Genomic DNA, 13,875 nt, shown 5'->3' with positions numbered 1-13,875 from the left:
ACTATAGTTAGAGCAGATTTGAGGGTTTTATAAAGCAATATAGTTTCTAAAACTAGCAATTAAATCTTGAACAATTTTCTTTATGTAATGGTAAAGTTTATTTCATTTTTAACAACAATCAGAGAACAAAATGTTTAAAATTTGCCGTTTAAAACATGCACATTCACAAAAGGCCAATGACACATAACACTGCATAGAATTGAATATTACTCGACTTTAATAACTATTTATAAAACAGTGCATTGAACATCGAGATAAACACACCTGAGAAAACTACTATAATCACAGATTCAATACTCTCCACTCATGCAGCTTCACAATTTCTACAGCAGTTTCAGCAGGAATGGTTTTTCATGGAGTTGAAAATACTATTTTATCTTTAATGCAAACTGCAATTTTCCATAGTAGCTGCCTTCCAAGGCTGCTTTTTTTAACCTAATAAACTTGAAAATGTGAAAAATGAAGCTTGAAGTAGTAAGACAAACAACAAACAGTAGTTACTGCATTTATGGCTTCTAGTCTAGAACCATGAAACATAAAAATATATACTTTTAAATATTCTGCTCACATCTTTGCAAGAGCAGATTTACCTATGGAAAGTTGCTGTTAATTCAAAGTAAGCAAGTATGAAATCTAGCTTTTTTTTTTTTTCCTACTTAAGGGAGATTTATTTGCTGAGAAGTTTTGTGAGCTTTATTAAGAAAAGTTCTTAGAGGCAAGCTAAACAAAAGTCTCAATTAAATTAGTTCAAATTTGTTTGTAAAATAATTTACTTATTAAAAAAAAGTTGTGTGGAGGACCAATTAATTTGTCCACTGAATATGAAATTCCAGGTAGGCCATGAGAGACTTTTATAAGGCAGAAATAAACATCAAGATTTACAGCAATAGCCATGCACTGGCCTAGGCCACTTTACATATTAATTCATGCAAACCATAAACCTATCAAAAACACAGCTGCTCTCATATAGAAAATAAATCAAGACGAAAAATGGAAAACATTTATTTCCTTTCCTTCAAAATTTAACTTACATTCCATTTTAATAGCTGTTGAAGGCTAATTAAAATGCAGCAAAGTAAAACAGTTTCACAAGTGACTTCAATTATTTTAACGTGAGAAAAATCAGACTATGGTCTCTTTAAGAGGCATTATAGAAATGCTGATCATTAAAAAGCATTTATTAGGCACCGAACTGCATGGTGTTACATTAAATAATTTACAAAAAAGAATTCCATAGGTCTGGTTCATATGATGTGAATAGGGTGGGAATTTTCTCAATGAATTTTGTACATAATTATAGACTTATTTGGTAATATAAGTTTTAGAACCAGGGAACATCAAAGGGCAAACTGCACAAAAATAAACACCAATGATTATTTAGCTTTGTAATAACGATGACATTTTTAGAAATAAAAAATTGTGAATATGCAATCTAGCACTTTCAGAATGGCATTCGTTTCCTGAAAGAATATTTAAATGACAGATTACAAGTGCTGTACCGTGCACAAAATGCAGAACTATCACGTGACTTTCATACGGGATATTTAGAATGCAGAATTGCAAAACTAAAATATAAAATGTTATGACCAGAATAAGTGTTGATTTCTTGAATTCATTTTTTCCCCTGGAAATTAAGAGGAATCGCTGAGTCCATTCAATGACCATACAATTCATGGAAATGGCTAAGACTGAATAGAATACACGTTCACCTGACTTCATTAGAAAAAGCTTTCAATTAACTTTGCCACGTTGCTGAAGCAGGCTCACGTCAGACAGAGTGGCGTGTGGGAGGGTAGGCAGCACATATGTCATTTAAAATTTACTACATTCCTGAGAGACACCATTTTCCTGCTAATAATTTCTACCATATAGCATCTTTCTGGGTGGGAGATACCAATATATTTTTATATGAGTATGTAAAACATTTAGAAAGTTCATGCTCAATATCACTGTGTACTAGTTAACACTAAAGAAGCAACCTCTAGCTTTTCAGGGGGAAATGAATGAGGATTTTCTGCAGTAAGTAGTATTTTCCGAATTGTAAACACTGTAAAGCAACGGTGTTAGCATTTGCCGGAGTTCCAACAAGGGACTTTTCAATCGAAGAGTGTCCCTTATTTCAGAAAATACATGTTAAAAGTCACCTTAACTGTTTATTTTAATCCTGGTAAAACTCTGTTACTTCCCCCACCCAAGGTTAAAGAATCAGAGGGCTTTTCTCTAATTAACACTACAAAGTCACTGCAATTGCAATGTTATCTTTTAAGTTGTACCAAGGTGGTCACTCAGTGCTGCCTCCTCCCAACTCCCACCCAAGAAGCTAAGAGACTGACTTAATGTTGATAATTCAAAAATAGATCCATGGGACCAAAAGGCATAAATTAGTCATGTTTCAGATCACGATCTTCCACATGATTAACCATGAGTCTTGCACTCATGTTGAAGGGCTCCACAGAAACGACCCATGTTTCAGGATAAAAATAAAGCGTTTCGTTTAAGTCATAAAATTCAGTTCTATGACACTCATCACATTTTGATATTAAAGTTTTGGGGAAGGATGTCACCTATGAGGTTAGGGGAAATGGAAGCAGCCCTTTTCTGGAACTGCTATGAAGTGTTCCTCCAGGGGGATGTACCTCATTCTGCTTCTTTTTAAAAAATCCTTATTCGTTGTACTTGATTTTTGTTTTTCATTTTTTGTGGTTTGACCTCAACTCTCATCATGGAGGCCCAGAAAAGCTGCTCCGAATAGTCATTCAGTAGACAAAGACTGTGAAATCTGAATTTTGAACATGATCTTAGACCCTTACGCCTGTGGTCTTGTTAGATGTTTGAATTTATGATTTTCTTAATCTGATCCCCAAATGGGAAGGGTCTGGGGAGTGAAGTATGTCAACTCCTTGTCCCCTTTAAGTTCAAATTATGTATGTTATAACCTCTCTTTTGTGTAGAAAATGTGGGAGGCATACAGGTAACTAAATAGCTAAAAATACAGAGAAGGAAATAATATATAGCTGAATTTTAAATCTAGATTGAGAAAAAGGACGAAAAAGATGGGAATTATTAAACTCAAGGAGTGATTTGAAAATCTCCTGTCTTCTCACTTGTAGTCGACTTATTTTTTTTTAAGAGGAAGTTGTACCAATTTTGCTGGTAAGTCCACTTAAAGGCAAACAGGCTTTTGAATACAAGGCAAAAAGTTTGCTTCAATCTCTGAGGTGTATCTGAAAGCTAGAATTCTTTTTATTTCCACATGAAAGCATTATGTTAAAAATAGTGTAGAAAACTGGTTGTGGTTTTTAAACAGCCCCTTCACCATTGATTGTTGGTGGCAAAATAGGCCTTTTCAGATGTCTTGGAAATGCTGAAAATAATTAAGCTGAACACACATTTTAAAGCATATTAACAAAAATCTACTTTTCTTTGTAAAGTTATAGGCTTGAGGACAATAGATGTGTTTAAAATGGGTAAAAGGTACTACTTATTTGTCCCAATTAGCAGTGTGTGACTAATTTTGGGAGCTGCTTGACTAGTGAACTGTGAAGTCATTCTCAGTCTTATGTACGGGGCAGTCACCATAACACTGGGCGTGCCATTGAGGACAGCAGGCATCTCGAGTGGGCAGTAATAGGGAAAACCAAAACACAGGACACAAGCTGAGTCTACGGACATTACAAAGGCCCATGCATTTATCCAACATGGTATTCCAAACACCTGGACAGAAGCATTGGGAATCTCACATAAATATGTAAGCGCATTTTTCTTAAAAGAGAAAACTCGAAGACAAAATGACATCAGTCTACAGCAGAAGCCAGGTTGTTAGAAAAATCTAAATGACAATGAAACCTCATTAGAAAGGATGGAGACATAAATACAGTTTTAAAAATCAGTATCATAAAGACAGTCACATACCACGTGTGCACTGCGACTTGAACAAATAGACAAGACGAACGAGAAAGAAGCATTTGTAAGGCTAAAGGTGCAACATCACAGATTTTAGTAGCAAATGCCTTGAAATACTCGTTTTTGCAAATCACTCTTAGATTTGTAAAGTCAGGCATGCAGATCTTACAGCAGAACTAGAGGTAAACCTTCTCTTAAATTTCTGGGCAAATGACTACTGAATGACAAAGACATTTATTAAACTTCTTTGGCAAACATTTATAGTGACAATTTTTGACACAAACACATTATTATTAATGTCTTGTTTAGAAATTTTGCTCAGTGAGTTGCTTCCTTAAGAAGGCTGGTTTTTCTCAGCATATTCTGAAATCTAAAATGGATATCAAGGAGTCCCTTTAACTTACTACCATTTTAGAGATTTGTAAAGGTCGGTCGCTTTGTGGTATATCCAAGACACTGATAGTTAGTGGCAGCCCCAGAGTAACAGCATAAGAATGCTGACCTATTCTCAGTTTAAGAAAACACTCTGGCAAGATACAAGGTCATTTTCCATTTCTGTTTACAAAGACTTAGTAAATACTTCAGAAAATCTGAAAGAGATGGTGTTACAGTGTAGTTGCACAGTGCTTATGTCTATAATATACATGAATCTGAATGTCAGTCAATGAGATGAGTTCAGATCCATTTCCCCTCCTTGGACCAGGCTGGAATTGGTCAGCAGATTCTGGTGAAGACCTGGGAGCTCCCCTTCGAGATGTGTCAGAGCTGGCCTCTCATCCCTCCCCCCGTCACCACTCATCGGGTCTCTGCTTTGTGGTATCATACGCTCTAATCACTTCAGACTGTGAGACGATTCCATTTTCATCTTGAGAGAAAGCATACCCGTCTGTAAGTTAAAGATAATATAGAAATGGTCATCTTGAAGTCGTTGGAAATCTCTGTTATTCTGAGTGTTGAGCGCTCATTTCCTAACTTGGGGAACTAATGCATCCCTCCCACCTTTAAAAGCATGAAGACACTAGTTTTTAATGTCTGTAAAAGGTATAGACTCAACTGCAAAATGAAGAGTGAGATGATGGTAGCTTAGATTCTAGGAGCTGTGTTCCCTAGACGAACAGATGCTCTCGGCCCCCCTCAATTCTCCCTTCAGCATCTCAAGTCCAGCCCCTCTAATGTCTGCTTCCTGACTAGCAGAGGGGTGGGGAGTGCAGTCAAGTGGGTGCGTGTATTCCATATAGATCAGGCGGATGAGAGGGAAGGAAGAATAAAAGCAAGGGCGAGGAGGAGATAAACACACACAACTTCGAATAGTGGAAGCGTGCTCTCCTTCCCACAGAAGACATTATTCTGGGCGTTCAGCATCTACAAATAAACTCACTCATGCCCCAGCCTGGTCCAAGGGGGCTTGGGGATAAGAAATGACCTCCAAGGGAATCACATCTTTAGAAAAGGCCTCTTGAAGTATAAAGAGCAAAAGCATTAAACATGAGCATATATAAATGAAAATAAATTACATGTGGAAATAACATGAAACAAATGATATATTACTAACACACATACATTTACCACAGGGCTTTATATATTATATTCTTTTTTAGATCCTTGAAATGTTAAGAGGGTGCGATACCTAATAATTTCTTACAACTCTAAATATTCATAAATATTTTTGAAGGGGAAAATACATGTTTCAATTGTGCGATGTTTCACATACATGTCATTGCGTATGAAAGCTGAAAAGGCTCTTGCAAAGTTATTCAAGTAGGAAAGATAACAATACAGAGTGAGCTTTTAAGAGTTAAGATTTATTTCACTGGTTCTTTTTAAGACTTAAGGAAACAAGGGGCATGCCGGAATATTTTTCTTGAAGTGAAAGCAGCAAGATTTTCAAATGCTCTATCTCTTTTGCTGAAAGTGAGATGGCTGTGGTCAAAGGATTCTTTAAACATTTGCTATTTACATAACATGTTGCAAATGTGCAAAACTTGTTTTAGGTGTTAACTGTAAATAGTTAAATATCTCTAAAGTTAAAATACTGCTCTCAGATCCTATGAGGTAATGGCAGAGGATGTGTTTAAAAAATAGAACTCAAATACTTACGGAGCAGGTTTTGTTGCAATGATTCTGATGGGTACAAGTTTACGTGGTTCTTCTTAAAGACATTCTTGAGCAGTTGCGCCCTCTCCGTGAGGCTGCAGAACAGGTGCAAACGTGTGAAATGAATTATCAACTCGGTGGAGAACCCAGAGAGCCCACAGGACCACCAGAGAGAGTCAGACTGACACAAAAGATTGCTTGAGAAATCCGGAGTCTAGTGATTATTTCAACCCCATTTTCTCAGACAGCAAATGAGGTTTCAAGTACTGGATACTTTTGAGGCCATTTTTTCCCCCCCTGACAGCTAAGGAGAGTTTTGTCCCCAGTAGTCCAGTCAAAAGATTTCCCCACCCCCAGTTATATTTAAGTCAAATACAGACACAGAACCTGCACAATATAATTAATAAAAAATACAAACTCTACCAGTTGTGTTAGTGGCTTCTAAAATCTTGGAATTTAGACTTACTACATATAGCAAGCATGGCATTTTAGAATTAAAAAAATCAACCATTACTATACCTTTTTCCTACTTTGCACATATTCTGGTGTAAAATAATTTTTTTTAGTTATACAGAGAAATCTGAAAAATTATGCAAAGAAGAAATTTCACAGACTTTTTAATTAGAAAAATTCCATTACCACTCTAATATGGTATGAAATGTGTTCCTTAATTTCATTTTAAAATAAAAAAGCTGTTTTCAGAAAATAATTTACTAGGTAAAGTGACAAGAAAAAACACATTTTCCAATAAACGTTTAGAAGAATCTTCTCTGCAGAAACAAACCCGTGTAATTATGTAACTTCTAAAAGCAGAATGTAAGAAATAATGCATCTGTTTTTCTCCCCTGCACACAGAACAGTGTTTCACCCAGTAGGGAGTCAAATACTTGTCGGATAGATGAATTTGAGTAATAATTCCAAAGTGCACTTTTAAACATCATCAATCCTCCCAATCATGCCGTTTCTCCATTGGCTGATTTATAAAACTTTGCTTTGATATCAAACACATAACAAGCATGAAGAGCTAATAAATAATCCACATGTGTTGCAGCAAATGTTTATGCAATTTTGTTTTAATCACTGGAATTGACGCAGTGGACAAACTTCCATCTTTTAGTTTCCCCACTTTAAAGCTTTAGTTAAACTGCTGTAAGTTATGTTAGTTCTGTATTTTGCCAATTTTTTTAGACCCCGAAAGGGAACAATGTTTATCATATGCAAAAAAAAGGATCATCTGCAAAATGAACTCATTGTAATTACACAGACATTTAGGCTTTTGCTGAAATAAAATATTTAGAAATGTTGACATCTGTAGTAGTCTTACACACATTTTTAAAAGTCTAGGGGTGTTAACTGCTATTTATTAGACATATTTTATTGTCACTGGGAATTAAGGCAAGAAAGCTAATTAATCTTAAAACTCCAGTGGTTTTGCAACAATTTGTAAAGCTTGTTTTTGCTAGTGAAATAAACAGATATGGGGAATGAGAAGGAGCCATTTTTACAGAGTGACTTTTCTTACTCTGCTCTTAAAATGATCTACCGTTACAGACCCGGGGACTCACAGGGACACTAAAATATGTAACCGCTTTGAGGAAGTCGGCAGCTTTAGCAGCAGGTGGTCTGATGTTGTTAGCAGAGCATCGTGGATGGGGTGCTTGGCAAGTCTCTGGTGTTTAAAACTGAAATGACTACAGAAGCCTAGAGGACGGCAATGTATCATGCTAGAGCTTCTTCTTCCCAAAATACGTTTTCCAGGTTTCGGGCTGGCCTTCCTGAATGCATGATACTTTAATACTACAACATGATACTTTAATATTACAATTATGGAAGCGATAAGAAGGCAGATGTGAGAATTGCCCCTTTCATATTATGGCAACCTAAATATATGAGATAATGTAATTTTGTTTTGTAACGGTTCATATAAGGCTAGTTTATCACTCAGCTGTTACATCAAGTTAATGTCTAGTGTTAAAAAAAAAAGTAGAAAAGTCTCTTTCTGGGGAAAGAAGTACACTACTGTGGAAAGAGCCTGGGCTTTGCAGTCTTACTTTGGTTTAATTCTGAGTCTGTTACTTATTAGCTGGGTCACCTTAGGCAACCTTTCTTGGACATCTCATGGAGAACAGGACAATTCCTAACCTCAGGCTGACAGGAGGATTCAGGGAGTTGTATAGCTTCAACCACAGTTACTGGTACTCAGGAACCACTCAACACTTAGAAGCACTAGTTCTTCCCACCCTTACCATCCCCCAGATCCCACGGAATTTATTATTTAAAAAACCCCAACTAGAACAGAGATCATCACGAAACAAAATATACTCTGTGAGGCTCATTTCTGATGCCTTGGTTTATATTCAACATTACCTCAACAAGAAGTCTATTGCTGAACATGAGTTTTAACTTATAATGCCCCTCACTCCACTTCCTTAGTAAAACTACTAGGTTTTTTTTGTGTGTGTTTTGCTTTTTGCCTTGGCTACGCTGGACCTCTTGATAGAACAAAAACTCCCTCCTCAGAATATAAATGCCGTTCATGGGAGGGTGCTTAATAAATAATAACTGATGATGATTTGTATCTCTCTAGTCCTATCCCACTTTTGGAGAACTACTCATCATTTCAAAGTTATGCAGTTTCTGTACCATCAATGTTTATGGGTACTGATATCACTATCAAGCCACATTATAAAATATACTGGTAACATGTTAACATTAATAGACATGTTAAAAGTTTAGTTTTTGTTGAACAGTTTAACACAGTGTGAGGAGAAAAAAAGACTCTAGGATGCCTTCTAACTAAAACCACATCTTATTCACAACTCTCGTTCAGTAGTTTTACTCAGTTTGTAGGGTCTTTCATGTACATACCAAGCTATGTAAATTTTTGATTTATTTAATGCAATCACACAATTACCACTTACGTTATTTCCAAGCCTGTTAAAACGCTGCAACTTAGATATTTGGTGAGGTGAGGTGGAAATATACCACGTTTTAAAATAAAATTTCATTTAGAAATACTAAAAAAAAAAAATGTAAAAACTCATTTACTGTCCTGGAACATGTTGTCTTAAGGTATTTTCAGTTACCTTTGAAGAGTGGTCAATTTGCATTTGTTGTTTTATTGGGTGGCCAGGCTGTTTTCATTCATTCATGAAATGTTTTAGTGCATAGCATACGACAGCTGTCCTGTAGTAGGTAGTGGTGGTGGGGAGATGAACGATGAATATAAGAAGCCTAAGTAATCTCTGCTCTGGAGGAGGTATTTCATCGTTCTGTCACGTTTCTTTACAAATGTTGGATGGAACCCTTATCACAGGGATGAGAGTAGGCTGGGGGAAAACATTTGATATGTTCTCCTATCCTAATCACCTCCCCCGCCACCCCGCGCCTCCGCCCCAGCCTCAAAGAAATTTATGTAATCCTGATATAAAACCCAGGTGAAAACTGAAAAATATAGTTTCTTTTCTATTAGTTCTGGGGCAATGTTAAAATTGCTTTTCATTAAGGTAAACAATACAGAAAAAAGCTGGGAGAGAACACCATCACCACCCCCATGACCAAATGATCTGACTGACATCCATACTTCCCTACTGTCTTTTTTAAAGCTAAGGCTGTGGGCCACACAGTGGTGATGGACAAATTAATAAGGACTGACCTGAAGATCCTGGGCTAAAATTCTATTTAGTAACGGCTGATGATGATATGCTGGCTAATGTCTAAAGTTAGATACAAAAAATTATGAGACTCATTATTCATACTGCCTTACCATAAGATGCATTGCTTCACACACACGTGAAAGGTATCCAGTAATAACTGCCCTGTCTCTAATGAGCCCATTGTCCACAACCCCTTACTTTAAATCTTTGGGATTCTGAATTCACATTTTGTTTTGTTTTGTTTTAGAAAAGGTAATATGTTACACACAATGTGTAGATGTAATACTCCCAAGTGGCATCTTAGAGGCCCATATTCCAAAAATTAATATTCCTGCTATAAAATACAGGAATATTACATTGTAGAAAAATAAACACGATCAATGTCCTTATATTTATAGTACAAATTGTTTTGGTTTTTCCAGCAAATTTTGCTAGAAACCTATGGAAAAAATTGAATTTCAAAGCTTTTTGGACTTTGGGAATGAAGATGCTTCAGCTCCCTAGTGTTGGAGCATGTCCACATAAAGTAAAAGCAAAGAACAGGATTTCACAGCTTAAAGTCATTTTCTTAACACACAAAAATAAGCCATGGCTACACAGTATTAGGAATAAGGTTTGGCTTTATTCTCCCAATTTTTTAGACTTAAACTGATTTCTACCATAACCCATGGCTCAAAAGCAATATACTTAAATGATGAAACATACCTTTTTCCTCAAAATTTCGATGTAAAATTAAAATATATCTAATTTGCTGGAAATTATGATAAGTGGCATACTATTTCTATAAAAAGGACTAATTCTTTTAACCAAGGTGTTCCAATTTTTGAAAATGAGTAGAGATGAGAAATAAATTCTTATAAATACTAATCTGGATACGGTGCTTACAAGCAAGTTATAGTTTCTCTGACACTCGTTCATTTTACATCTAGGTTGACTTCATAGTAGTGCTTAGCGAAGATTAAAAAAATTGGGATGATCAACCCGCCAGAACTTTCTTAAGAATTGCATCATTCTATGACAAAAAAAGTAAACAATCATTAACGCTAGGCGTTACTAGTTTGGGAAGTGTAACCTATATACTTCTATGTTCTTGTTATCACATTTTAATTTAATTACCCACAGGTCAACCCCACTACTCAACTATCCTTTCACCCACCCTTTCATTCGTTCGTTCATTCATTCCTTAGTTAACTCTCTTGGCCATACATTCATCCACTCAACAAATATTGACTGAGTGTTACTATGTTCCTGGCTCTGTGGCCGGTTCTGGGTTGCAGTTAAGACCAGGACAGAGGCCTCTCCTACAAGGAGCTCCATCTAGTAGGGGAGACGAACAAGCATAGGGCGAACAAATACACTATATCATAATGCAATAAACGTAAAAACAGAAGAACAAACAAGATACAGAGATAGCAGAATAAGAATTGATTTTTTCTGTGAAAAGCTGAGGGGATTGCATTTGGACTGGGTTTTGAAAGCTAGGAATTGGATTACCCAGTCTGTAAGGGGTATCAGCTCTAGACAAGGAACAGCATGTGTGGAGACCGGGAGGCGTAAAATAATGTGGTGTTTTGGCACTCAGGGAAGCCTGGTATCACTAGAATACACAGAAATCACTATTTCTTCCTCTTTGAAAAATGCAGATGAAATTAGCTAGTTTTTTGAAATTTGACATGAGTCTTATTCTCCAAGGTTTCTGAAAGAGTTCTATCAATAAAATCTATCTGACAATTTCTAAACTGCCTTAGAATGTAGTTTGGTGTTAAGACTTTTCCAACCAGTTGCTACTTTTCCCCTTTCACAGATCTTTTTCTCCCCCTTCCTCTAGCTACCGTTTAGCAGGGAGACACCATGCCGCACTGACCATCGCCATCCTTCTCTTCACCGATTGGCAGCAAAGGCAACACAGGGTCCCTACTGTACTAGGGGTTTTTGTCTGGGGTATTCAGCTAACATCTAACTTAGTCCTGAGTCCTTAAGAAAAGCTGAACAGCTGTTTTAGGCAAATGAGCTGAGCAGCAGCAGGAAATTTATCAGATGCATTTTCTTGGAGAAGCTGGTTGTCAGTTACGGCAGAATTCACTTCTTTCCTTCTAGGTTCTCTGACTTATTTAATGTAAGGGACTACACACATCACAGACTCAGGTCTTTAGGACCCAGAGGTCAGAGGTCATCACATGGAACCCTCAGCCTGACTTATGAATTGTTGAAGTCACCGATATACTACAAACGATGGAAAACCAGTATCACATGGAGGGGCTTAACGTAGGTTTTATTAACATACAAATAGGAGAAATTTACTAAGGGTAGTAACAATGTTATCAGTAGACTTTCCCTAATAATTGTGAATAAATATTTTGGTTCACAATTTTGTGAGCTAGAACTCTCACCACATCCTTTTTACAGCTAGAGTGAAAGAGGGAAAAAACATTTACTGAGGAACTAGTTATGAAAGGCAATAGAATAGATGTTGACTTGGAGGTGAAGGGAAGAGATGAGGAGAAGGTGGAGGGAGGAGTAGCTACACCTGTAACCGCAAAGGTAGCAGCCCATCAGGTACACAGGGACACCGACTCGGAGAGGCTACGAACTGTCCTGTTAGCGGCAGGCTAGTTTTGCTGCCATCCTACGTTCTTGAAAAGCAGCAGCAGGAGGCAGAATAGTGCATGGTTAGCAACAGGGTTTCTAGAATCAACTGACATGGGCTCAAGGCCCAGCGTGGTCACTTCTGACCTTGAGAACCTGGTCTGTCTAAGCCCCGGTTTCCTCATCTGGAAAAACTGGGGATGATGGATTTGTACAGGGTCGTTGCAGGAGTGTAACGCAATAGTACCTGTGAAGTGAGGAGTGCAGCACCCAGCACGTGGTGCACGCCGCACAGATGCCAGTGCTGTTATTTTTAAGAGAGGCACAGACTGGCATGTGACGTGCTCCTTCGGCCTAATGAGAGCACGAGAGGGCTGGAAGCCAAGGTCTCAGCCTGAGTTCCCAGTCTGACACTCCACTGTGTCAAACTGACTAACAACAGTGAACCACGATGAAGGTGACACAGACCAGGGCAAAACGTTTCCTACGGTTGAGACAAAACCTTGGCTCACTTTAGTGTGATGAAAGACAGAAAGAATAAATTCCTCGTATTTTCTTCATAATTGTGGTATATCACAGAGTGCTTTCATATAAGTTTAAATTCTTTTCTATAATGTTTTGTGAAATTTAGTCAATTCAGTTAGCTTTCTAACCTTGCTTTTTTGCGGGGCGGGGGGTGGTAAGGAGGACTTGGAAGACATAACTGACTTCATATATGACAGACATATGCCCAGGTCAGTTCCTAACAATGTACTGAACCACAAAGGTAACTGTGGGAGAGCTGACTTTATGTCAAGCTCTGATTTTGACTATATTCTACTGTGTTATTTTTTTTCTTTTTCAGTTTAATAATAAACACTATTTGTACCTACCATTTATTGAGTGCTCATTAAGCACCAGATGGCAAGCCACCTGCTTTATCCACAGTATTTTATCCAATTCTCACAACTGGCCATGAGGGAGGTATTATCACTCCCATTGTATAGATGAGAAAATTGAGGCTCAGCAGCACTAAGCAACTTGGCTAAGGTCACCTGCAGCTTAGCGAAGAAAGATGTGATCTGAATCTGCATCTCTCTGACTGCAAAATTTGTCAGTGACACTGCTAGCTCCATGTTAACAGATAAACACGTTTAACTGCTTATTTCCAACCACTAGCAAAAGACATTTAAAGTTCACTTGGAAAAGAACATATTCAGGGCATATTTTACCTTTTCCCAAGCACAACTGCTCCTGGGTCTTGAGATTTTGCCTCCAGCTCCTGAACTTCATCCACTAATGTTTTAAAAGCAGTCCTCTTGATACTGCAAAAAAAAAAAAAAGGGTAGAAGTATTCGTGTGAAGATTTAAGACTTTATGAAACTAGTTTTGATCATGCTGCTGCTAAGTACAACAGTAACCAGTGTACAAGCAATTTTTCCATAGAATCTAAAAAACTACAGTAGGGACTTCCCTGGTGGCGCAGTGGTTAAGGATCTGCCTGCCAATGCAGGGGACATGGGTTCGAGCCCTGGTCTGGGAAGATCCCACTTGCCGCGGAGCAACTAAGCCCGTGTGCCACAACTGAGCCTGCACACTAGAGCCCGTGAGCCACAACTACTGAGCCCGTGTGCCACAACTACTGAAGCCCGCGAAC

At 37.6% G+C, this 13,875-nt stretch overlaps 1 protein-coding gene across 6 annotated transcripts in view; it reads right to left on the bottom strand.

Moving 5' to 3' along the window:
- Positions 1-13,875, bottom strand: part of ATP8A1 (ATPase phospholipid transporting 8A1) — a 236,037-nt gene continuing 222,162 nt past the window's right edge. For 3 of the 6 annotated variants that reach the window (XM_060012624.1, XM_060012628.1, XM_060012625.1), the window contains 3 exons: positions 13,451-13,543; positions 6,001-6,092; positions 1-4,789 (listed from right to left, as the gene is read on the bottom strand). In XM_060012624.1, coding sequence (XP_059868607.1) covers positions 4,692-4,789; positions 6,001-6,092; positions 13,451-13,543 — 283 coding nt within the window. In that variant the 3' untranslated portion in view covers positions 1-4,691. Of the gene's footprint in view, positions 4,790-5,841; positions 6,093-13,450; positions 13,544-13,875 lie in introns of those variants that run through there. The other 3 variants (XM_060012626.1, XM_060012627.1, XM_069540697.1) reach the window with 3 other exon arrangements.

The sequence above is a fragment of the Delphinus delphis genome, chromosome 5, assembly GCF_949987515.2.
Source record: "Delphinus delphis chromosome 5, mDelDel1.2, whole genome shotgun sequence".
NCBI lineage: Eukaryota > Metazoa > Chordata > Mammalia > Artiodactyla > Delphinidae > Delphinus > Delphinus delphis.
The sequence above is the reverse complement of the archived record's forward strand: the minus strand, read 5'-3'. Positions and strand labels throughout refer to the sequence as shown.